Genomic DNA, 26,721 nt, shown 5'->3' on the forward strand with positions numbered 1-26,721 from the left:
TTAAAGACTTGTGCATATATTTCAGATTTCAACATTAATGTCAAAAATACATAGGATGATTTTACATAGGATTGTGCTACATTAGAACACTAGAGACAAACATCACTTGAGTATGAAGGAAAACATTAAATATTAAATAACAGAAATAAAATGTGCAAACACTAATCTAACTGGGGATTTTGCTATTGCAGCTGTCCAATGAAGTGGTTTCGACAGTATGAAAGGATGAAGACACGAATGCTTCCAGTCCACTTGAAGTCATGGATCTCACTTCAGGGGTCCTTTAATAAACCTGGTCAAGGGCAATGGAGGAGGGCCACTCTCCTGGCTCTGATTTGATGTACTCCATTCTGTGAATGCTCACGTTCAGGCTTGGGTACTGAGCGAATACTTTTAGTTGCCCCTCCACCCCATCAACATCTTGGTGAAAACTGAGGGTTTGTTGGCGATTCAGTGTACGATTTGAGTTCATACGCAGCACCACTATCAACCTCCATGGACTTTCTAGAGAACAGGAGCCGCACATCTCTATGGAGGTAGATCTTTCCAGATTTAGAACTCTGGAACCTAAGTACAGAGAAAGAAAGAATAATAATGTTAGAGAACGAGTCTTTAAATGCACTCCTGATTCATCGCTTCCTAAACTGCACTCCTGTTCTGTAGTGGGGTCAGGGCTTCTTTCTCCTGTGAGCCTGCGTTTCAGCTCCGCTGTTCCTCAGCTGTATCTGCACTTTCCTCATCCACGGTATCCAATTTCCACTGACACTAGCCAATTACATGATTATGCCTTGGGCTTTGTGGTCAGGCATATTCTAGACAGACAGACAAATGTGTGTCTGCCTATGATTTAGGATAGATTAAAATGGATTCCATCCCTGAAGAATACTAAAAGCTTTCTGTATATTACTGTGAATGCCTGCAATTGCACCATTTGTAGACTGAGGCAAGAGGACTGTCATGCTTGAGGCCACCATGAATTATATAGAGTAACAAACCAGTCTGGAGTCTAATATAAAAATCTATCTCAAAAGCAAAAAAACAAAACCCAGACAAGATTCAAGTTTTTCTTAAATGTGTACTTGTGCATGCGAGCATCCCTGTGTGTATCTTCCTCAGTCGCTCTCCACGTCATTTATGAGGGGAGGGCTCTTGCTGAGCCCAGAACTCACTGCGTAGCTAGTCTGGCAGCTTAACTAGGGTTTCTAAAGCTGTGATAAAACTCAGTTACACAAACATGGGGAGGAAAAGGATTCATTTTTTTTTTCAAGTTTGTGTTTTACAGACAGCTTTTCATACTTATAGCTTGAACAGTCAGTCGCTTCTACAGGTGTGGAACTTGCATGTCTAACTAACTCCCTACCCCCCAAGTTGCAGCATTGATGGTTATACTCTGGACACCTGGGACCCACAGGGTTCCTGACATTAGAGAGTCAATCACTGATATGGCTGAAAATGTTCTATAGTTACAGGAACAAGCTGCTGACTTCTGGTTTGCTTTGCTCAATGTTCCTAAGGGCTACATGGAGATTGTAGAGATGTTGGCAAGATGGGCCAGAAAGACAACAGACAACAAAGCCATTATACAACCTAGAGTTCAGTAACTTGTAGGATAAGGCATCTCTAAAATGTGTCCTCCATGTCAGCACTGTTACCTCCCAGATTTCTAGAAGCAAGCCCTACAGGAAATGGTCAAGGAGAGACTGAATCAATTTTCAGAACCCCTCTATGCAATATGGTCACTATCTACATGTTGCTAACAGCCGCCTGAAACAGAACTACTTCAAACCGATTATGCTGCTGTAAAATACATTGCTGATTTTGGAGATGGAAAAGCACCCAGATGCCTCTACCACCCAGCTGCTGTGAGGTTCCATAGCCAACTCTGTCACTTTGCTATATGCCTGCTGCTAGCTGCAAACCAGGCTGATGGCTCAGACTGAGTTTCTATCAACATCACTCATTTAAAAACTTATTGCTTGAATTACCAGGCTTCATTCTGACTTTTAGTATTTCCCATTTAACAGTTACAAGTGTGAGCCCTGATTTCAATAAGTAGCAAGGGTGGTCAGAATGAATGCCACATGTTCTCCACATCAGCATGTTGTCAAAAGACCCCATGAGCAGATTACACGGTACTGGTCCACTCAGTCAAATCGTTTCCTTAAAAACCAAGTGTAATGATGTTACATTGTCCTATTAATTTGAAACATTACCTCAGATGTATGAGGTAGCGTAATAACTGTGCTGTGTGCTGGACGTTGTCCTTATTAATACTTCTCTTCATTTCTTGTTTAACAGGAACAGAAAACGTCCTCTGTCGCAGGAATGTCTGGTGATTGGCTGGCATACCTCGTAGGTCATACATCACAACAAACATCTTCACCACAGTCTTATTAGGATTGAATAAGGTCTGAAGAAACAACAGAGGGGTTATTCTTCACAATGATGATAGATTTACATGACTCAGAACACCATGCCAGTAACTGAACAGGTGGTTTAGTAATCTAATTCCACTGGATAAGTTTCATTTCAGTGGCTAACATTAACGTTTCAAAAGTTCACAAAATAATCAAAGATTCAACTTCATTTCTTATGTCACAATAAGAGAACCTTGTAATAAGTCAAAATCTTTTGTCACAAATTTCATATTAATAGCAAACTAGACACATTTTTGTCATTGTTCAGATTTTCAGAAATTGTTCTAATTTAAGCATAACACACTTCATGGTGTATTCTGCATTAGAATATTCTAGGTTTCATCATTTCAAATATTAGCTTCACTGGATATTAAGCGCAAATCCTCAAGGTGGATTCAATTTTTCTCATATTTTAATGGACTGCAATTTTTAAAATAAAAATACAAGCTCAGCAAACAAGGATTTTAAAGCGGCTGTTTTAACTACTTACTATAAAATCGCTATAAACGCTCAAGGGGAGACTTTCTATTGAAAACATTTCAAGGACAGGAAATAAAGCTCATTCTCATTAGATCCAAAGTCTACAGTAACACCGTTTTCACTCTTGGAATTGTTCACAAACAGTCAGGCTTTACAAACCATCAGTATCATTACAGACCAAAATACATATTCTCAGAGAAGACTGAAGTACTTCAATTGTTCTTGGCTATGAATCATTTTTTATAAATATACATTTGTAAATAAAAACCCAAGCTGCTGAACTGACTTTAACCAAATTACCAACACATCAATCGGTAACTTGGTGCCATGCTTTCAGAAGCTCATCCCAGGGACTGGACATCACTCACTGAATCAAAATGAGAAATACATCAACATTATGATCCAAGTTTACAACCTAGCACGTGCTAAGATCAAGGCTGACACATTAAACAAGCACAAGCAGACCCAGGATTTCAAACCATGTAAGAAATAGAATCATGCTTAAGATGGACCACTGAGAGGTGGACTTCTCTTTCTGGGTTAATGTCTTATTCCTAGGGCAGCTCACAGTTAGCTCTCCAATGATCCACACGCCCTCATGGGTTTCACAGTCAGGAGCTAGGGAACGGGCACCTGTCACTCTTTAACTTTAAAATGTGTCTGGGATAGAGAAACTCATTTTAATATGCAGCCATTCTTCTGTGGTACACATGCATTTGCTCACTACTGTCTCACCCCGTGAGATGCCAAGACAAATGTACAGGCTTGGCCTAGCACTGGTACGGATGTGGTACGGTGTGACCAGACTCCCTGAGGTCCCAGCATTCAGGGAACTTGTAGGCTAGACCAGGGGCTAAGTGTGAGCAGCCAGCCTCAGCCAGATTCTTCCAGTCTGCAAAATCTGAAGCAGATTGAGGACTTGTTGTGCTACCCTTGCGGGTAACAGTAAGGTAACGTACATCAGGCCTGCCCTGGTTATAAGGGGTATCCCGAGTCCAAATTAGATGAATCTATAGATGAAGGAATGCCACCTTCTCTGCCCTGGAATCATCAGATTGCATTGGTTCAGTTTTAGAAATCATTACCCTAGTAATAACACCTCATTTCCCATATTTTCCTACCAGAGTGACACTACTATTCTGGGGGTCTCCTTTTATATAGGTCAATTTCAATATGGCTTATATTTAATAGAAGGCACTGGAAACAGGTCAGTTGGTGTCATGTAAATCATCCGTATTACTTGTCTAAAGCATTCACCTCTATTAGTTTACTAATCTTTTTCTTTAATGGAGATCCCCCAAATGCTCATTCCTGGGGCAGAGCATGGCAACTCCAAACAGAGCTGCAGCCCCACTGTTACTTACCGAGGTTGTTGCAGCAGCAGTAGCAGGAGAAAGGGCTAAGCTCTATATGTGTGTGAGAGAATGATTATTGCAATTGTAGGCTATAAAACACATACCACTTGTATCGTTCCTGAAGGAGGTACTCGATAACCCCTTTTACCAAGGGACTCTAAAGTAATCACACCCTTGAAACAAAAGAAGACAAATTGAGTGCATAGGTATATAAAAGACAAAAGCAAGAACACAACAGGTTAATTCAAGTTCAGTAACATATTTTTATGAAAATTGCATTGAGATACAGTCTGTGAATAAAACAGTGAGGCTTCCCCTTCTAAAGAAACCATTCACTGCGGCTCTTCCCGGACATGTTGCAACAAGCAGCATACAGCATTACATAAGGCCACACTGCTGAGAACTGCCACTGAGACACAGACTAAGGTTTCCTGGCCATAAGGAAGCAAAGCGAGGCTATAGGATTAGTCTAAGAGGAGGGGGAATGGAGAAGCAAAGAAATGATTTGATTAGTCTTGGAGTATGGAAAAGTAATGAGCACACAAAGTATAATTTTGGGCCCCAGCTGGAAGGAATTCTTCAGTCAGAGAGTCAACTTACACATTTGAATTCCTAATGACAGAAAGAAGAAAAGAATGCAGTCATCAGGTAAGTAGGGTTGAGGACTGGGTTTCAGTCTGATAAATTTCCAGAGGAAGAGATGTTCAAAGCAAACGTGAAACACGAAGGTTTCACAGCGACACAAGGCTGCCTGTTGTGTGAAAAAGCCACACAACTCCCTTTTCCGAGAGGAAATACTACTTTAGAAGTACCCGAGTCACATTGTCTTAATCTTACATTTTTATATCAAGGGGTCTCATGTAGTCCAGGCTGGTCTCAAACATACTGTTTGCTGAGGCTGGCCTTGAACTCCAGAGTCTCCTGCTTCTGCTTTCCATGTGCTGGAATTACACTGTGTGTGTCACCATGGCCAGCTTATTTCTATTTCTTTTGGCTGGCTTTTTTGTTTACACAAAGCCTTCTCTGTAGCCACGACTGGGCTAGAACTGATGAAACTCTTCCAACCTTAGCCTCTCGAGTGCTGGAACACCCAGGCATCATTGCCTTTTAGCTGTTTATTTGTTAAGGATATAAGACTTTGAACTGGCTCTAAAACTCAAGCACAGTGGCTTGACTGTCTGGGGTAAGACTCGAGGAGAGGTGAAAGGGAAAGTGCAGTCATTTCCCTAGACGAATCTAAGAGGAGACAACATAGTCTGGTGCTCAGAGCGGCAGGAGCGGCAGGAGCAGCAGCAGCACACATGGCCTTGCTGGAAAAGCAGTCTGCCTGGCCACTCTCCAGATCTACCAAACCAAATCTTCCTTTCAACAGGACTTTCCTGATGACATCATTATAAGCCAAGTTTAAGAAAACCTTAAGCATAGGTACTTTTTCCCGCTAAGTCCAAACAATGTAAAGTAAGTTCAAAGCTCAGACTGAATGTGCAAAAGCTTCTCAATAACCAGGGTGACCACAGGTGGCAACAGTGAATCTGACCCTTGTCCACTTTCTGGGTGATTCTTTTCCTTCCAGTAGTTAAGGCAGGCAAGCAGAGTAAGTGTGTGCTGTACAAAGTTCATGATTCCATCATTACGTATTGTAAATAGAAATGATAAGGTAAATATAACACAGGCCTTCTGCACTAGGTGGTATCTTTGTTGGGCTTTGAAACTAGACCTAGGTTGGGAGTACAAAGGAGTGGACCAAGGTGAAGACAGAGCCATACTCTGACATATGATCCTAACTTCCCACAGACAGCAGGGATGTTAGACAGTATTTCCCCACAGTGTGCTCAGCATACTCACTGAGACATTCAAGAACAAGCATTGTGGATAGTTACATAAAAAACATGTTCTTCATTCTAGTTCCAGAAAGAAAAGGTAAAGCTTATTAAAATGATAGCTAATTTATAATCACACTGGTAGAGTCAGGAGTTACTGTCCTACCTCACAACTTCCTTCCCATACAAGGAGAAATATACAACTCTGATAGTTTTAAGAACATAATAATAATGTGATTAAGCAGATAGTGACTGAAGATCTTTAAAAGGTCTTTTACATTTAGGAGAGCACTGAATACAACCATTTCTTTTTCTTCTTTTTAATTGTGTGTACTTGTGCATATGAGTACAGTACACTTGGAAGTCAAAAGAGGGCACTGGATTTCCTGAAACTATCATCAGAGATAGTTGTGAGTTGCCCGAGGTGGGTGCTGGGAACCAAACTTGGGTCCTCTGGAGGAGTAGATAGCGTTCTTAACTGCTAAGCCATCACCCTAGCTGTCAAACAACAATCTCTAAAGGACATAAAACCAGTAGAAGCACTGGACAGTTAGGAAATACAAATATCAGGATTTGATTACTATTACCTGATTTGTTTCATAGGCCAGACTATTAATATTTATTAATATAAAATTATTAGGAACATAAAGAAATATCTCCTCTGGCATTTTTGTAATAGTAAGGTTAAAATAAACAAAACTTGACAGACTCCTAGCACACACAAAAGTAATCTTTAAGTTATTGTGTAATAAAGAATATGAATTGCTGGGTGTGATGATACACCAGTAACCCAGCACTTGGGATGTGGGACAACCTAAACAGGAGAAAGGGGGAGAGGTAAGGGGACCTCAGGTAGCCACAAGTCTGACTGAGATAGGAACCATGTGAAAAGGCAGCCATCTGGAATTAGAGTGTACAGTAAGATTGGGGATTTGTGTGAATTTAGCAAGCTGGACTGACTCTGTCAGTTGTCAGTAAGTCATGCAGAAGAAATGAGTAAAATTTCAGCACCTCTTTCAAATGCAAAACAGGCCAGCTGTTATTTAAGGCAGCTGAGAAAAAGGTCGTGGACAGTATTTTGGCTTACTGATCTGTGTTCACTCTCTAACTTTCTCTTAGGAGCTGCTTCACGCTTTCAAGGACAGGACTGAAACAAAGGTGTGAATTATTCTCAGGCTCCCTGATTCCTGCAGAAAAAGACAATTAAAAGTACTTGCCATATAAGGCGAGGGAGCATTATCATCCGAAACACTGTAGAATGACACTTCCACCGGCAGAGTTAAGTGTGTGGGGCAGAAAGTACCACTGGCTCCGACCTCGGCAGTAAAGCCATCAACTATGCCGAGGGGGTCTAAACGGTAATTCAGAACAGATTCCTGGAAGACAAAGTAACAAGCTGTGTTTTAAAAAGATAGAAAAATTAGTAATTAATTTCATTTTCTTTCTTTCTTTTCCAACACAGGGTTTCTCTGTGTAGCCCTGGCTGTCCTGAAACTTGTTCTGTAGACCAGGCTTTCCTGAAGTCAGAGGTCCACTTGCCTCTGCCCCCTGAGTGCTGGATTGAAGGCATGCACCACCACTGGCAAGCCTTAACTTTATTTTCTATTTAAGAAAATACTTGACTATATTTTCTAGTTTCCATGATAGCATGCATTTGCTACATTTGGGAGGCTAAAGCATTGTATTGTGAGTAGCCACTTGGGAGCCAGACTGCGCTAGAGAGTAAGTTCAAGGCTAGGCTGGGTGACGTAGAGAGACTGGGTCTCAAAAAGAAAAATGATGGCTGTTATAATAAGTCACGCCTGTAATCTCAGCACTTGGGTATCTGAGGCAAAAGGATTTCTATGAGTTCAAGGCTAGCCTAGGCTATGTTCAAAATAGGCCAGATTTTGAAACAAAACAAAACACTCTACCATAGAAGGTATTTGTCCCTGAGAGAGCCCCCTAGAAGGTGCAAGAAGGACTTAAACAGGCCACATACAGAAGTTGCATTAGAAAGCTAAGCCAAACGTTTGTCATGTTGAAAAATTATTGCTTCTTTAAAAAATGCTGTTGTAGAATGCATGGGGCTTTGTTTAGTTTACCTGAAAAAAAAATGAGAAAATATGCACTCGACACACGACAGTGCAGAAACCAGAGTGGAAGAGCGCTGCCTACCCATTTGGTGCTCACGCCCGGGAACCTCTGAGGGAGTCAGCATTCTAGGCGCTCTCAAGCCCTCACAAGCTTATGAGAACTGACCAATGAGCACATTATGGTGTGTGCAGAGCTCCCCTTCAATTAGGTGATCACTTGAGAAGGGCAAGATAAGTAATTTCAAAGCTTTGGAGAAAGAGTCTAACATTTATTCCCTTTTCAGAAAGGGTGAAGACATAATAGTCCTAGTTTGGGGAACTTTGACCCCTAAAACAGTTTCAAAACAGCATTACCTCAAAACTTCCTAGGAGACTAAGACTTGTGATTGCTGGAGCACTCGAACTCAGAAAAGGTTTTTCATGAGCATCTGGGTCCTCTTCAATATTCAGACATGGTCGAGAGCTGTTTAAAAAAAAAAAAAAACAAGGAAAAAAGAACACATTAACTGCAATATTTTCTTACTTACATCTGTAAAAAGGAGTAAAAGCTGGTTAGAATTAGAAATTCATTCAAACTACTATAATAAAATTAATGTTATCAAATTTTAAGACAAAATTTGTAGTGAAATTTCATATTAAATATTCTATTGCTAATATTTGGTAAAGAATACATACATACATACATACATCATTCACTGAAGAGTTTCAAGGTATAATTTATAATACATCACAGAGCAGAAGCTACTGGAAATGTATGATATTCAGAATTTTACATCCATCTCACTTTCAGCTGAAAACAAGAATTCAAAGGCAAAATCATGTGACTGTAATTAGAGGGCTGGAGATAGAGCCCAGAGAGTGGTAGAATGCTTAACTACTATATATGAAGTCCTCGGCTGGATCCCAGTGCTGACAAGGAAGGAAGAAGGGAGGGAGGCAATGTGGCTAGAAGACAGAGGTTAAGGATCAGAAATGAATGAATTGACTTCAGACCTTAAGCTGGTGTGTTTCTGGTAACAGTGACAAGAGCACAGTGAGGCTCGCTGTGTGTGCAACATCATGATGAAAACAAGACTTCCTTTTTCTTTAATTAAAAAATTTTGATTTTTATAAAGTTTATGTACAGAGGATGTTTTGTCTGTATGTACATCTGTGCACTACGTATGCCTCGTGTCTGTGGAGGCCTTAAGAAGGTCAGATTACATCTGCAACTAGAGTTACATATGGTTGCAAGCCACCATGTGAGTGCTGGGAATTGAATCAGGGTCTTTACAAGAGCGGCCAGTGCTCTTAACCACTGAGCTGTCTCTCTAGTCCCCACCCCCCAATACACACACACACACACACACACACACTCTTTGACTGAGAGTCAGCAGGTCTGCTGTGCCATTGTTTTACTCTCTCTCTCTCTCTCTCTCTCTCTCTCTCTCTCTCTCTCCTCTCTCTCTGAGTCGTTACCTTCTGGAGGACAAACTTCTCAGATGGAGCAGCGATGTGTCCAGATCAAAGCAACCCGACTGTGTCTTTCTTTGAGGAACCTAAAGGCAAAATAATTAATTGTATTGTTTAATGGACTACCTTTTAAATTAATAAAAGACTCAGAAAATTCAAGTTAAGCATATTGTTTTTTTTTAAGATTTCATTTATTATGTATATAGTTTTCTGCCTGCACATATGCCTGCAGGTCAGAAGAGGGCGCCAGATCTCATTACAGATGGTTGTAAGCCACCATGTGGTTGCTGGTTGCTGGGAATTGAACTCAGGACCTCTGGAAGAGCAGCCAGTGCTCTTAACCTCTGAGCCATCTCTCCAGCCAAAGCATATTGTTTAAATGACATTTATCTCCTGTTTTGTACATGTGTGGGTACATGCATGCTAGGGCACACACGTAGAGGTCAGAGGACACACAGAGTCAGTTCTCTCCTTCCATCATGTGGGCCCAAGAGATTGAATTTAGGTCATCTGACTTGGCAGCAAGCACCTTTATCTGCTGAGCCATCTCGCTGGCCCAAAGCATATCCTTAAAGTAATAAAATTTCTCTAATTAACAGTTTACTTCAAATAATGAGGCTTACCACATATTTTTCTCTCATTCTCATTCTATTAACTAATATGGGAAAACCCCAGATACTCATAAAAGCACTTTGACTATGTTTTAAATGGAACTAGGATTTTCCCAAAACTAAAGCTTATGTGGTGTCTCTACACAAGGACTCTTACTCGTGTGTGTGTGTGTGTTGTATGAATTTGTGTTCAAGTGCAAGCATGTGTTTACAGATATGCACGCGTGTGGAGGTCAGAAGTCAATGTCAGGCTTCTTCTTCAGTCATTCCTTACCTCCCTTTATGAGTCAAGGTCTTTCACTGAACGTGGGGCTCACTGATGCTACTAGACTGGTGGTTAAGCAAATGCCAGAGCTCCCCTCTCCCCTCGTCTCTGCCTCCCATCCCCAGGACTACAGACACATGCTATAGTGGGTGCTCTTGATGGGCACTGAGGATCAGAACTCAGCTCCTCAGGCTTGTGAGCTGAGCACTACCTACTGAACTATCTTTCCATCCCAGGACTTTTACTTGTATACCTTATATATCTGTGAACTTGGGGTATGTGCGTGTGTGTGTGTGCGTGTGTGTGTGGAGCCTGTACCACTTAAGAGCTTAAATTAAAAGGGGAAAAATGAGTGCTGGCATCCTATCCACTATAACAGTCTCAAGAAATGTAATACTTTTCAGAGAATGGCTTTAAAAAATAGTGCTCTGGATTTTCAATCACCAGTATACACTAAATTATATTTCTTGTAAACCACTTATCAAAGCACACTAAAAATGGAAGCTCTACTTAAGGGCAAATTAAAGATAGTCAGATACAACATGAGAATTTTATCTGTTTTTGGAATTAATATAAGATATACATAAAAAATCTGATGTGCTGGTCTGAGAAGAAACAGATGAAATTATGGCTAGGAGAGATGGTAACCCAATAAACCGCATAGGTTGCTGAGGCAAGAGGACAGGAAGCTCAGGGCCAGAATGGAAAACTCTGGGAGACTCTGCCTCAAAACCAACCACCCAAAACCACAAAAAACCATGGAAAAAGATTGGTAGGGCACTTTCCTAGCATTTGCTTATTCAAATGGGTTCAATCTTTTAATACCATTGAAAATATCTCTGAATCAAATGTGTCCCAGAGCCAGACTATATAAAACAAACCAACAAAAACAAATAAATAAGAACGAGTCTGTACAATTCTCAGCCTGACTCATGCTTCAGAAAAGCTTCCTTTTCTTCTTCATTCTCCATGCTCTGCTGGACATCCTGAGCAGGTCACTTTGTTGTCTATGGCCCTTTCAAGGTTACCATTCCCTCCCCTTTCTGTCTGTCATGCTAGGTTTTTGCTAAATATCTGTCTTGCACCTACTAAACTTCCACTCAGCTCATTCCATTCTACTAGTTTATCCACACGGAGTACATGTGTGTCTATGTGTGGGTGTACATGCATAGGTGTGTACATGCATGTGTGTATGTGTGTGGGTGTGTATGCATAGGTGTGTATATACAGGTGTGTATGTGTGTGGGTGTACATGCATAGGTGTGTATATGCATGTGTGTATGTGTGTGGGTGTGCATGCACAGGTGTGTATATACAGGTATGTATGTGTGTGGGTGTACATGCATAGGTGTGTATATGCATGGTTGTGTATGTGTGGGTGTACAAGCATAGGTGTGTATATGCATGTGTGTATGTGTGTGGGTGTACATGCATAGGTGTGTATATGCATGTGTGTCTATGTGTGTGGGTGTACATGCATAGGTGTGTATATGCATGGTTGTGTATGTGTGTGGGTGTGCATGCATAGGTGTGTATATGCATGGTTGTGTATGTGTGTGGGTGTGCATGCATAGGTGTGTACATGCATGTGTGTCTATGTGTGGGTGTACATGCATAGGTGTGTATATGCATGTGTGTCTATGTGTGGGTGTGCATGCATAGGTGTGTACATGCATGTGTGTATGTGTGTGGGTGTGCATGCATAGGTGTGTACATGCATGTGTCTATGTGTGGGTGTACATGCATAGGTGTGTATATGCATGTGTGCCTATGTGTGGGTGTGCATGCATAGGTGTGTATATGCATGTGTGTATGTGTGCATGCATAGGTGTGTACATGCGTGTGTCTATGTGTGGGTGTGCATTCATAGGTGTGTGCATGTGTGTGTGTGTGTACATGCATGTGTGTGTGTGTGTACATGCATAGGTGTGTATATGCATGGTTGTGTGTGTGAACACTTCAAGGAGAATAATTTCATATCCAGATGTCTTCTTTCAAACATAACCCCACCTTCTGGAGACAGGGCCTTACTGTCTAGCCCAGGATAGCCCTGACTTGCAGTCATCCAACCTCACCCTCCCAACTGGTGCTGGGATGGAACCCAGGGCCTCCTGCATCAGTTTGCTGTCTCTGAACAACACCCCACACCCTCCAAAGCAAGACTTTAACCACTGCACTTGAAACTATGGAACTATTTGTACCAGTTTCTAGATAATACTGCTGCTGGTGCCAATATTTGCTGATACTAAAAAAAATTTTTTTGTAGGAATTTCCATCAACAAAAATGTATCTTTTAAAATCTTTTCTTTTACACGTAGTAACAATTAAAACGTTCAGCAAAAGAACTGGGAAAATTACAATACCAATGAAATACATTTTATTTTTGTTCCATTTATAGTCCTTCCCAATATTATCATATAGCTATTAAATGTAGTTTCAAAACCCACAAGGTTTTCTAACTGAAAATTTTTTTCACAGGCTTTGAAACATTTCAATTAACATTAGCTGAGGTGCTTGCGAGCATGCCAGCTGCCTGCAGGTGCAGGGCACGAGGGAACACAGGCACTTACAGGACTTGAGAGGAGAGGCAACCCTGTCTGAGGGTGAAAGGCTCTGGTTGATGTCCCATCCAAGGAATGAAAATTATGTTTTCTCCAGACGCTTGAATGTTTCAGTGTATCCCTCTGTTGGGAAAAGTACTAGATTTTAGTGGGAATATCCAAATAATGGCAAATTTGTAGATTCATTCCTAATGTAGTCTGAGGTACATACCCTTGGTGGGAAAACTGAAGATCCCTTTCCATTTTGTATGTATGAACATACACACATACACATCAGTACAGAAAACAGTGTTTTTTTATGTATGAACACACACATAAACATTAGCACATAAAAGTGTTTGTTTTTTATATGTATGAACATACACAACAGCACAGAAAACAGTGTGTGTTTTTATATGTATGAACATATACAAATACACATCAGCACAGAAAACAGTATTCACTTTTGTATGTATGAACATATACACATACACATCAGCACAGAACAGTGTTTGTTTTTGTATGTATGAACATATATACATACACATCAGCACAGAAAACAGTGTGTGTTTTTATATGAACATACACACATACACAACAACACAGAAAACAGTGTGTTTTTATATGCATGAACACACACATACATCAGCACAAAAAACAGTGTGTGTTTTTATATGTATGAACATATACACATACACAACAGCACAGAAAACAGTGTTTGTTTTTGATATCTTGCTTCAAAAGTTCTGAAGTGTGCCCAATGCAACTGTTTTACCAGCATGTTCACTCACAATCTAGCATCAACTGTTTTAACTTATGAAAAACAAAGCTGGAAAACAAAGTTAAGACTGTAAAGTATAAAACCATATCAGTAACAAGAGCCATTTTTAGGGGATTTAATTTGGTTCGACAAGTACAGAAATATAAAACAGGCTGGAGAGATGACTCAGCAGTTAAGAGCATTTACTGCTCTTCCAGAGGACTCAAGTGTGGTCCCCAGCACCCACATGGTGGCTCACTATCATCTGTACCTTTAGTTACAGAGATCCAGTGCCCTCTTCCAGTCTCTGTCGACACCAGACACACATGTGGTACTCATACATATGGGCAAAATGCCTAGAGACATAAAATAAAAGTAAAAAAATCTTTCCTAAAAACTAATCAGAGCACTATGTTTTTACTGAGTCAGGAAACAGGCAAAGTGGGAATAGTGGCATATGATTGCCATCCAGTGGCTTACAAGGCTAAGGCAAGAGGACTGCTGAGCCCAGGGCATTCAAGCCCAGCCTGGGTAACCGTGTGAGAGTCTCACAAAGCAGGGGGGCTTCTTACAAACTGGACAAATTTATATCCAAAGATCAGAAATTCACAAAAAAAATATATCAATGAAAACTAAAAAAGACTGAGTTGGACACAATTCTAACATTTCCCAGCTTAGTGACCAGGACATTATTTAGCCCTTCCGGCTTGTGGGAAAAGAACGCCTGATCCAAGAAGAGGGAGGGTTTGGGCAGACAAACACACAGTGTGCTAGAGGCCCTGGAGCACATGGCAAGTGGGGCACAATTTTATGAAAAATAAACCCAGGAACAAACATGTCAGTGCTAGAGACAAAACAAAAAACATATCCAAATTACTCTTGAAGGGCCTGCTCACCTGACAGGGTGGCCTTGAGCCCACATCTCTCTTCCCTGAGCTCTAAAATCCTGGAACTGCAGGCATGCTCCACTGTGCCTCTCCAAAAACATCTGGTGTTGTTAAGGCCACAGTAAGTCTTCGTGACCATTGCACTTTTAGGGTATACTTTCCTACTTAAGCAGTATGTTAAAGGTTCATGCACTATGAAGAATGATTATCATTTTCAGAATTATATGGTTGATTTGGTGTGACTCAAGGACTAAGCTGTGAGGGGGGAAAAACCAGGTACTAAGTCCTCTGATTAACCACTTAGTGGAACTCCTGCAGACATCCTAACTCATTGCTGTGCAACAACTGTACCAGGCCAGAGTGGCTTGAAAACATACCAAGCTGACAGGGGTATCTTATTCCTGGTTATTTTCTATATAGATTGTTTACAATACTCAAATAAAAAGCCAGCAGGAAAAATCCAAGTGAACTGAGGACTTGCACAACCCACAGATTTGTCCTTGATTAATATGAGGGAGCAGTAGAACCCTGGATTACAAGAAACCTGAAAAGGGGGTAAGGAGTGCACCAGGCACATCCAACACTTGGAGCCTCAGTTTCCCCCACTGTTGTACCTGACCCTCGGCAAAGCGTCAAAAGGGACTGAGTGCTCTATAATCATGTGACACCACCAAGAGGAGGCTGTAAAGAATGCAGAAATCAACTGGGTTTTTTGTTTGTTTGTTTTTATAGACAGCACTCATTCCTGCATCCACAGGCCAAACATAAAGGCCAGGTAACATGGCCTTTAGACGGTGCTGAGGGTGGAAACGACAGACCTCACAGACCTGGGGAAACTGACTCTGGTAATTGCAGTTTTTAAAAAAGGGACCACACACTGCATTTTAAACCATGAGATCCGTGATCTACTTCTGTTACCTAGAGTGGGCTACTGGTGAGGATATTAATAGTTCTGTAGAAGGCTTGCCATACCAGACTAGGTGTTCTTCAGATAGCAAGCACCTTGGGGCCTTTGTAACCAGATCTCCTGTGACTAACAGTTAACAGCTAGTAGTTGAAAATTATGTTCGAAATATTACATGTTACCTACCAACATGTCTGCATTTTTCAGTCTTTCACCTGTAGACAAACAGTGCTTCACACTTTTCCTTTGAGGTTTTCCATCGACAAAATCTTCTTTTTCCTCCTGCTCAGTTTCCAGCTGGTCTGAGGCTGTACACCTGGAGCCTTCAGTACCATCACTGAGGTCATGTTCTGTGCTAAGCTGACTGCTCTGCTCACATGTCTTTGATCTTTGTGAGTCTTTATTTGAACAATTAGTTTTGTACTTACTGAAACAGTCAGACATTTCCAACACAGTAACTTTTATTTGTGAGTCAATACCATTTGAATCATCACATTGGAGATGACTGAGTGATCCTGGGTTATAATTCTCGTTATTTATTTTCTCTGTACATTTATTTGTGCAAATCTGTTTGTCAATACTGTTGCAATGTGAACACTGTTTCTCAGTTTCATGGCTCATTTCATGTTCCTTAAATTGTGATTTACAAGGTGTACTTTCCAATCTGCTAATCAAACCCATGTTACTTTCATTGCAGAGAGCCATACTAGAGGAAGTCAGTAAGCCAACAGCCTTGTTCTGTGCCACCTGCCCAGCGCTGTGGATGATGTCATCAGGATGCATCTGATGCTGAGTTCTTACTTCATGTGTCAGAGGCTTTACTTGGGGACCATATGTAAAAGATCGGAAGCATTTACTAGGTTTTGGGCTTTTCCCATCCCCTCTGTCTCCCAGTAAGGACGCTTCTGCATGTGAAGCAGAAATAGAGGCATTCTCTCTGTTCTTCTTCAACAAGGTTTTGCCATCATATGAACTCCTGAACACTTTAGAAGAAATGGAATTGGAGTCATGCTTGCTGAATGCAGGCCGGGGAATGTGAGCTGTAGGGTCGATGTGTTCCAAGTGCTGTGCGATCCTGGCTATGACGTCCTGTCGCTCCTGGAGCAAAGAGCCAATTAGTGGGTTTGCCTCCCCAGCAGGCTGGCGAAGGTAAGGGCTGTGAGAGGTGCAGCTTTCTCCTTGCGTAGTTTCCGACTTCCCTCTCCCTTTCCCCTCACTCGTGTCTTCTGTGGTACTAATCTCTGGGCTCCCAAAAGATCCTTCTCTGCATCTCCTCACACTCTCGCTGTCCTGGGAAATGCGGTGAAGCTTGGAGCTAAGTGAGGTGGACTCCTGGGTATTGAAGGGGTGTTCAGACATGCGAGAGGAGCTGGGGTCACAGTGAATCAGGTGCTGAGCAATCCTGGCAATGACTTCTTGTCGATCCTGAATCAAGGAGTCAATTAAAGGGTTAGGCTCCCCCACTGCCTGCCGGGAGCTCTGACAGCTGGAGACACTGGAATCGATCAAAGAGAGTGATTTCAAAGTTCTCACTGATGCCTCCTGTGATGACCGTACTTCTCCCGTGGTGCCACTGAAGCCCAGGACACTGTCTTGAGATGCCCCATGGTCAGACCTGCTGCCCGTGACTGGGCAGAGCCTGACATTTCTAATGGCTGCAGTGTACTCAGGGGTCACGCCACTTCTTACATGCAGGGCATTCACGGGCGCTGCAGTCCATGTGTGTTTGCTGCACAGACTTTGGGAACTGCTGGGACAACGGTGTTCTATTTCACCAGGGCCGCGGTGTTGATAGGCTTTTAGCTCCTGCTCTTGAATTCTCTTCTCATAAAGAATGTTAGTATGAATACTACAGGTCAAAACCGGATAATGAGCTTGTCTGGGCAGGGACTGAACGCTGACTTTCAAGGCCACGTTGTGAGAGACGTTGGGAACAGGAAACACGTGCTCAGTTGGAGTCTGTGAAAAACTCCACTGTAAGTCGACATCAGCAGCACTGATTCTAGGGCCAAACAACACAGGTCAGTCATAAGCAGCCCTCTGCCTCTGCACAACACTTTCAGGGGAAAAGTTAGCCAAGTGCTAAGCACTAATTCCCACCAAGGTCCACAGTCAGCACTTTACCATGCGTGTCACTGCCAAAACAACACACATGGCACAACAGAGTACTTGGTAAAGACTGTTCTTATTACTTTGTTCTTTAAGACAGTTTCATAGCTGGGCCGTGGTGGCGCATGCCTTTAATCCCAGCACTTGGGAGGCAGAGGCACGTGAATCTCTGAATTTGAGGACAGCCTGGTCTACATAATGAGTTCCAGGACAGCTAGGGCTACACAGAGAAATTCTGTCCCCCAAAACAAAAATAAAAATAAAACAAACAAGACAGAGTTTCACTCTGTAGCCCAGGATGTCCCAGAATTTACTACATGGCACAGGTTGGTTTCAAACTTGCAATGATCCTTTTACTTTAGCTGTCTGTGGGATTATGGGCATGAGGTACCATGCCCAGCTGAGATATCTTTTTAAGAACTTAAACACTAAGAGCTCAAGAATATTATAATTTAATCATATTTACCAAAATATAAAGGAAAAAGGACTTTGCATTTATTATTAAGTGGGTTCTGCTCATTTTAATTGAGCAAGGTAACTTAGAAACTATTTAACCTGCATAAAAATATTAGTTGCTTTGCCGTCTGCATGTTTATGTACACATACAAATACACAATCACACACACATGCATACAGGAACCCACACACACATACACATGTACTTTTTTTTAAAAAGACAAGTTCTTGCTATTTTGCTCAGGTTCAGACTCACTGTTCAACAATTCTCCTACCCCAGCATCCTCAGTAACTTGGTGATGTGGACACACAGTACTATGTCCAACAATGTTTATGTGTTTTAGATAGAAAATTTCATTCATCAAAAGAAGTAACAAACCCATGTGGCTTCTGTTTCTACTTTATCATGACATTAAGGCTGGACTGGCTTCCTAAAGTAAGCTTGAATGCTTTCAAAACATTTATTCTACACAGATTTAACCCACCAAGCCATCTTAACGAGACTTAACCCAACAAGATTACCCATAATAATTCTCTTAACTTGTTTTGATAAAAACTTTTACTGATTTTTATTTAAAAATGAAGGAAATTCGCTTTTGACAGGTAAGACACCATTCAGTAAACTGGCCGTGCGTATGCACTGTCCTTCTTCCCCTAGACTTACCTGTAAAGGATATTTCGTGGAATAGCACCATGAGAAACACTCAGCCAAGCACTTAACTGAGAAAAAAATACAAACGACCGGACAGCCAGCAGAAGCGTCTTCTCTTCAACAAAGCGATCACCACTCCTAAGGGGAGGAAGAAGGTACAATCACAGGCCAGCAAATACAGAGTGACTGCTTTTGCCAGAGAAAAGTGGGGACAAGAGCCTCCTGGGATGTGTGCTCTGGGAGCACACACATGCACTTCCTAATGTCACTTGGTGTCAGAATGACTTAGTGAACACAGTAAGTATCCCATCTTTACTACATGAAAAGAGGGAGTCAGAGACATGATGCGATATCACAGTAAGGTGCAAGAGGTCTTGGAAAACTTGAGACCAAGTTTAACAACTCACTGTCGGGGAACCGGCTCCAAGATCCACCTCTCCAGTAACAGTGCATCTTGCTTAATGGCGGGGTCATTCAGATCCGTCCCCTCTGCGCTAGGCCCCTCGTCACTGTAGCAGCAGTCTGGCAGGAGCATTACTTCCACCATGATTGGAAGATTATTTTTCCACAACAGTGCGACCTCAGATCTGGTTCGTCTGGCTTGGCGACACTTAAGAGAAAATGAAAATAAAGAAATGTCTCAACAACTGTCCTAATTTTGTATTTAAATTTCAAAACTCTAATTGTAGACATATGCATAAGAAGCGTGACATGTGGTAGTGCTTGCTCAGGTTTGGCCATCTCGTGTTCTTGTTAAATGCTGATCTGTGCAATGGGCTCACTGTAGAACATTTATGCTGTACATTTTCTTGGGAAGAGTAATTTTGCTCTACTTTATGGGAAAGAATAGCTACATACAAAGTCTGATAGGTCACTGAGTGTTCCCAGTGTGCCTAGTCAATTTTACCAGTTCACAGAAAAGATTCTGAAACCTAAAGACTAAAACATAAAAATTTATTTTCATTAAATAATCAAAAGAAACATGATTTTTTTTAAAGTTTGTATTTTTAAGTTAAAAATTAGAATGCTGGAGAGACGGCTCAGCATTTGAGAGCACTGGCTGTTCTTCCAGTGGACCCAGGTTCAATTCCCAGCACCCACATGGTGACTCACAACTATCTGTAATTCCAGTTCCAGGGATCTGATGCTCTCTTCTGGCTTCCATGGGCATCTGGCATTCAAGTGGTATAGAATACATGCAGTCAAAACACTCATATTTACTAAACAAAATTAAAAAAAAAAGTAAGCCAGGAAGTGGTGGTGCATGCCTTTAATTCCAGCACTGGGAAGGCAGAGGCAAGTGGACCTCTGAGTTTGAGGCCAGCCTGCTGTACAGAGTGAGTTCCAGAACATCCAGGACTACCCAGAGAAACCCTGTCTCAAAATAACAACAATAACAACAACAAGAAGAAATTTAAAGTTCAAGAATATATTTAAGAAATAATTGAGAAAAATTAAAAAAATATGTACTACTTATGGAAATATTTTAACATTAAAAAAATTGATAACAAAAATTATTACTATTGAAAATATACAGGGGAGGAGCAGGAGAGATGGCTCAGTGGTTAAGAGCACTGACTGCCCTTCCAGAGGAATCAGGTCCAATTCCCAGCACCCACATGACAGACAGCTCACAGCTGTCTGTAACTCCAGTTCTAGGGCGCCCCAAACCCTCACCCTGACATACATGCAAAGCACCACTGCACTTAAAATAAAAATAAATAAATTTTTAAAAGAAAAACATACAGAGGAAATAGGTAACGTAGGAAAACCATCCTAACATTAGGAACATGAACTGGAAGGGTCAGGGTAAGACTCTCTAAGAGGAGAGAAGGGAATCATGCAATGCAATGAAGATTGGCCAGCCTCCCTTCCCCTCAGTGAGGTCACCTACAGCACTTTCAACACCCACTTGAATACAAACACCACTGTGACAGAATGGTAGGGATGAAAAAATTCGAAGAGGTTTACACAAAGGACAGACCCCAACAGCAATGGAGCCCGGTCCTCACCTGGGCCAGCTTATCGCTGCACTCATGCCTGGCTGTTCCTGGGAAGCGAGACTGCGCTGGAGGGCAGTGGAAACTCTCTGCACGGCCCTTCACAGAGCACTCGGGTGTCCGTCCTTCTGTTATCAGCAAGGCCAGAGAGACCAAGAACTCCTCTGCGTCATATTCAAAATACTCATCCAGGGCATCTGGCATTGTAAAAAAGGAAAGTTTTTTTTAATTAAAAATTGCATTAAAAATTCCATCACTTGAATTAATCACATTTTGTACAGTGTTACTGTTTATCTATCATTGTGGGGCTGAACCCAGGAACATACACAGACTAGACTAGGGCTTTGCCATGCTTACAAGAACTCTACAACTGAGCTATAATCCTCCTTCATTAATTTTTAATTAATTGATTGTAGATAGGGTCTCATGCAGCCCAGGCTGGCCTTGAATTCACAAGTGGTAGAGGTTGGTCTTAAACTCCTAACCTCTGCCTCTTTTTGTTTGTTTGAGATAGGATTTCTCTGGGTATACTTGGCTGTCCTGGAACTCACTCTAGACCAGGTTGACCCCGAACTCACAGAGACCTGTCTGCCTCTGACTCCTAAATGCTGGGATTAAAGGTGTGCATCACTACTTTCTGGCCTGACTCTGGCTCTGATGAGCTGAGATTACAGGTGTGCAACTCCAGGCTTGGCTACTCTAACTTACTCTGTCCCTGAGATACACTCTAACCCTAAAGTAGTACTCAATGGGAACTCATGTGAGCTGGGTGCAATGGTACATGTCAGCATGCACTCAGAAGGCTAAGACGGAGGACTTCTGTATGTTGTGGCCAGCCGAGACTACCCAATAAGTTATAGGCTACTAATGGTTATAGCAAGACCCCTGTCTCAAAAAACCAAAAACCAGGGGGGCTGGAGAGATGGCTCAGTGGTTAAGAGCATTGCCTGCTCTTCCAAAGGTCCTGAGTTCAATTCCCAGCAACCACATGGTGGCTCACAACCATCTGTAATGAGGTCTGGTGCCCTCTTCTGGCCTGCACACAGACAGAATATTGTATACATAATAAATAAATAAATATTAAAAAAAAAAAACCAAAAACCAACCCCTCCAAATGCAAAACCCAAACCACTGCCTCCAACAACAAATACCGTCTCTAATTAAGGGTAGTAGCCTAGGTCTAAATTCCCAGCTCTGGGATTTTACTCTGTGCTATGAGTGGCAAGAAATTTTTCTATTACCTTGGCAGGCTGTAGAAATAAGTCAAACAGCATGTGCAACAACAGCCTAGCGGCCCTGGGAAGGACACTCCTCCTCCATCGCCCTGCAAAACTAGGTGGGGTTTTCAAGGATGCACACTGCAGGTATTGGTGCAGTCAGAGGCTCTGCTTACCCTGGGTCTCTCAAGAAGCATGGCTGCGATCTCTCCAAGTTTTTTTCCAAGCTACTTCTGCCTCCCCTTTATTTTCTTGTTGGTTCATTAAGTTTCTGTTTTGTTTTTTTTTAAAGATAAATTCTAATTTACCACAGGCAGGCCCCAGATTCACTACATAGTCAAGGCTATCCTTAACCTTCTGATCTTCCTGCCTTTACTTCTCAAATGCTGAAGCACACCCAGCTCCACTGCTTCTGAAGAGCAGAGATTCACAAACTCTCAAGGTTGAAAGAATCTTGAGGAAGTCTAATTCGACCACTCCCGACAGCCTTCAAACACTGTGCTGGCAACTGTCAGTGGACTGTCCTTGCACACCTAGTGGTGAGGGAGCCTATTTCATCTCTGGATCTTCCCAAGCAGCTAGAGCTTTCACTAGCCTAAGTTGCTTACTTTCCTAGCTGAAGTGGACTGAAGTCCAGAGCTTCAAGAACACGGCTCTCCCAAGTCCCAGCCTAGCCCCAGATACCAGACAGACTGCAAGCACAGGGCACAGAAGCAAGGGAACCTGTGCCCTGTTCCATCTCCTACCCCAGTACAGATCTATCCTACTGCAAACCTCCTCCATGATAATCCTTAGGGTACGAAGGTTCTGTTATTCCTCTTCTTCACTGGTTGGCTTCCTAATTAATCCACTTATAACCCTTCAAGCTTAACACTATGGTCAAAGCTGTCACACAGAGCCAGCTGTTCTAACTGGACAATGTGACAGGTACTCTGCTGTGGATCCTGCCCGAGTCCCAGGTCAACTCAGCTTTTACAGCTTCCTGCATGGCCTCTCCACCCCAGACAAATTCCTGTCTACAGAGTTCTTGTCCTTTCCATTCTCCTTCCAACCTACCAGGCATGCCTTTGTCCTCTCCTTTTCACCTGCCACAGCTTCTGAGACCTCCTCATCTTGCCTCAAAAGGCCTCTATTCCACATGCTCTCTACACTGACCTCCTATTGAATTCCTTCTCTCTCCACAGCTGCATAAGCCACTGACACATTCGGCTGTGGCAAGATGCTGGCATGCAGCCTAGAGCCATGGGCACATGGGTACATCCACATGGGTTCACGTCATCCATTTTCCATGGATGGACAGATTATTTCAGACAACCTTCTCCAAAACTTGGGGCACTAACCACTAATGTGACCAGGAGAAAAGGAAGGCTGAAGAAGCCAAGCGGCACTACAGCTGAACTCAGATAACTGTCCTGATAGCTCTGTAACACCAGGAATCTTCCACTTCTTCACACTGAGAGTCTTAACACTTCATCCCTGAAACCTGCGGAAATGTGAAACAAAGAACCAACCACTCACAGTTGTGTTCTACCCTTCCCAGGCACATCATTTATATGCACACACACACGTCCATACACACTCCATGTATACACACAAAACTAGTGTTTTCTTTAAAGATGTAAAAAAATTTAAATCTTCAATAAATTGATTATAAGAAATGCCAGTAACAAACCTATCATGGATTAACTTGGTTTTTGTTTCAGACTTTTTCTTTAAAGATTTGATTTGGAAATTAAGTACATATGTGTGTATCTGCATGTGGAAATGTGCAGGTGAGTGCTGGTACCTTCAGAACCCAGAAGAGGAAGTTGGCTCCACTGGAGCTGGGGCTACAGGTGAGTGGCCCAACATGGGTGCTGGGAACTGAACTCTGGTCCTCTGAACTACGGAGCCACCTTCCTAGCCCCATATCCAACTTCTTTAATTCAGCTTTCCCCTTATTTAATTTTTGTATCTTTGTATGTGTGTGAGGGTGCATGTGAAGGACAGAAATTGTTGTCTGGTGTCTTCCTCGACTGTTCTCCATTTTCTCTGAGGTAGGCCTCTGGTTGAATCTGGAGCTCACCACTGAGGGATTGTAGCTAGTCAGCTGGTCTGGGGGTCCGCTGTCTCCACTTCTCAACTGGAGATGCAGGTGGGTTAGCTGAAGTTACAGACACCAAGAAAATATCACACTTACCTAGCTTTTCCAGATCCTGATGTGGTACACAATTTTCAGCATTCCCCAACTAAGGCTGTTATGCACCCTTTTTCCATTAAAAAAAATCTCCTCCTCTGGCTCAGAGGTTAAGAGCACTGACTGCTCTTCCAGAGGTCCTGAGTTCAATTCCCAGCAACCAACCACATGGTGGCTTACAGCCATCTAAAATGAGACCTGGCGCCCCCTTCTGGCGTGCAGGCACACATAGAAGGAATGCTATACACATAATATAATAAATAAATATTTTAAAAAAATCTCCTCCTCGTGTGTGTGTGTGTGTGTGTGTGTGTGTGTGTGTCTGTCTGCGCACACATCCCCAAGTGCAAGCTTGTGTGTCCCACACTACATGTGTGGAGATCAGAGGGCATTTTCTGGAGTCAGTCTCTCCCCCTACCACATTACTGTGGTTCTGGGCACGTACTCAGGCTTGTTTGGCAAGTGCCTTTACCTGCTGTGCCGTCTCATTGACCCTCTTGTGTGGGCTCCAGACAAACAATATTTTAAACATTAACTCTATGCAATAAAGGTTAAGTTAATTTTGAACCTGGATTCTTACAATGTGATAGTGCAACCCATGGCACAATCAGTTGTAAGCTGAGCTAATGGAGTGAATGAGCAAGCTGAAATGATACTTTCCCCAACGCTGGGATCAGGCCCAGAAGAGCTGGGGTCCTCTTCTGGGTTCTGTAGACACTGCATTTATGTGCACAAACATACACAGACAAACATGTACATGAAATATAAAAAATAAAAACAAACTTAAAAAAATGTCCATTGGGAGACAAGGCTCAGTGGCTATGAGCACTGACTGCTCTTCCAGAGAACCCAGGTTAAACCCTTAGCACCTACATGTTGGCTCACAATAATCTCTAATTCTAGTTCCAGGATCTTATGTTTTTTCCTGACTTCTATGGGTACCAGGCATAAACATCATACACAGACATACATGCAGGGAAGACACCCATAGTCATTTTTTTAAAGGCCCATTGTGGTGTCATGTGCTTGCAATTTTTCTGCCAGGAAGGCAGAGAGATAGACAAATCTTTGGGGCTTGCTGACTACCCTACTTGTTAAGTTCTGGGCCAGTGAGAGAGCTTGTCACAAAACAAAACAAAAAGACAGGACTTGAGGAACATGGACACCCCAGCTTGTCCTTTGGATTCCAAAGGACATACAAGTACTTGTTCCAGCACACAAACATTGTGGATGTGTAGACACACATATACACACCGTGAGGGGACACAGTGCAAAGGCTCTTGCTAGTTACAGTAGTTCCTCAGTCTTCAACTTCTTAGTCTCAAACCTGCAGGAAGTAAATCTGTCCCCTGTCTACTCCAACAGGGTCTCATTATTTTGTCATTACAATTCTCTTGCCTCAGGCTCTCACATAGCTGAAACTAAGGTGTGTACACACCCCTGTGCTAAGCTAAATGTATGTTCTTTTAAAGTTCTGAATTTTGAGGGTTATTGAGATGATTCAGTAACTATAGGTTCTTGCTGGCAAGCTCAATATTCTGTTTCCTTGGGACCCACATGGTAGAAAGAGAGAGATGGTTTTCACAGCTGTCCTGAGACTTCCATACATGTGCTGTGATATGAGTATACCCATGCATCTGCATACACATTCACATGAATTCAAACACACAATAAATGTAACAGTTTTTAAAATTATGATGCCTAAGATTATTGTCATAATAGTACAAAACTAAGACAATTACCTTGACTCCCTGTTACTTTAATTATAGTTAACTATCCAACTACTGTATAGTTATTATAATAATTAGAAATGGGTATGCCACACATTAAAGTGGTCTCACTTAAATGAAGAAGAATCTGCTCTGTGGTAGGATACATAATGAAATTAAGATGTAGAGAGAACAAAAAAAATCATAAAGACAGACAGAGGGACAAGAAAAACAGCTACAATGAATCCATTGAGTCCAGAGTCATCTGCCACCCTGTCCTGTTTCTATCCTCCCAGCCCCACACCTATTCTTTTTTCTACATTTTCTCTATGTTCTAACACTGCACACACTCAAGGAGCCTCTCTAGCTGGTTTTCTTTCCCACTCTATGGCTGTAATCTCTTCCAGGGTAACTACAACAGTACCCTGGATGGGATCTCTACATCTACCCCTCCTTCCATTCCATCCATTCCTAACTTCCTCAACAGACATCTCTGTACAGGATAAATGATTATGTTGAATCAAATTTCCACAATGGTGGCCACTATTTACTTTTTAATGTCCAAATTTCTGTTAAGAAACAGTCTATCTGGGCAGTGGTGGCACACGCCTTTAATCCCAGCACTTGGGAGGCAGAAGCAGGTGTATCTCTGTAAGTCTGAGGCCAGCCTGGTCTACAAAGTGATTGTTATACAGAGAAACCATGTCTCAAAAAAAAAAAAAAGGAAGGAAGAGAAGGAAGGGGAGACGAGGGGGGGGGGAGAGAAAGAGAAAGAGAGAGAGAGAGACTAAAACCACTAAATACAGACATACAGTACTGTTACTAAGGCTAGTCAC

General features: G+C 42.1%; 1 protein-coding gene across 2 annotated transcripts in view; it reads right to left on the reverse strand.

Annotated features, from left to right (window-relative positions):
* The window catches only part of Fam214a (family with sequence similarity 214 member A), a 67,599-nt gene continuing 40,878 nt past the window's right edge, over positions 1 to 26,721 (reverse strand). For both annotated transcript variants that reach the window (XM_041679475.1, XM_041679474.1), the window contains 11 exons: positions 20,796 to 20,980; positions 19,191 to 19,393; positions 18,796 to 18,921; positions 15,753 to 17,568; positions 13,046 to 13,159; positions 9,606 to 9,685; positions 8,502 to 8,610; positions 7,290 to 7,448; positions 4,357 to 4,425; positions 2,214 to 2,410; positions 1 to 567 (listed from right to left, as the gene is read on the reverse strand). In XM_041679475.1, the coding sequence (XP_041535409.1) occupies positions 414 to 567; positions 2,214 to 2,410; positions 4,357 to 4,425; positions 7,290 to 7,448; positions 8,502 to 8,610; positions 9,606 to 9,685; positions 13,046 to 13,159; positions 15,753 to 17,568; positions 18,796 to 18,921; positions 19,191 to 19,393; positions 20,796 to 20,980 (3,212 nt within the window). In that variant the 3' untranslated portion in view covers positions 1 to 413. The remainder of the gene's footprint in view (positions 568 to 2,213; positions 2,411 to 4,356; positions 4,426 to 7,289; positions 7,449 to 8,501; positions 8,611 to 9,605; positions 9,686 to 13,045; positions 13,160 to 15,752; positions 17,569 to 18,795; positions 18,922 to 19,190; positions 19,394 to 20,795; positions 20,981 to 26,721) is intronic.

The sequence above is a fragment of the Microtus oregoni genome, unplaced genomic scaffold, assembly GCF_018167655.1.
Source record: "Microtus oregoni isolate MIOR12 unplaced genomic scaffold, Mior012 000032F_ref0000030, whole genome shotgun sequence".
Lineage (NCBI taxonomy): Eukaryota > Metazoa > Chordata > Mammalia > Rodentia > Cricetidae > Microtus > Microtus oregoni.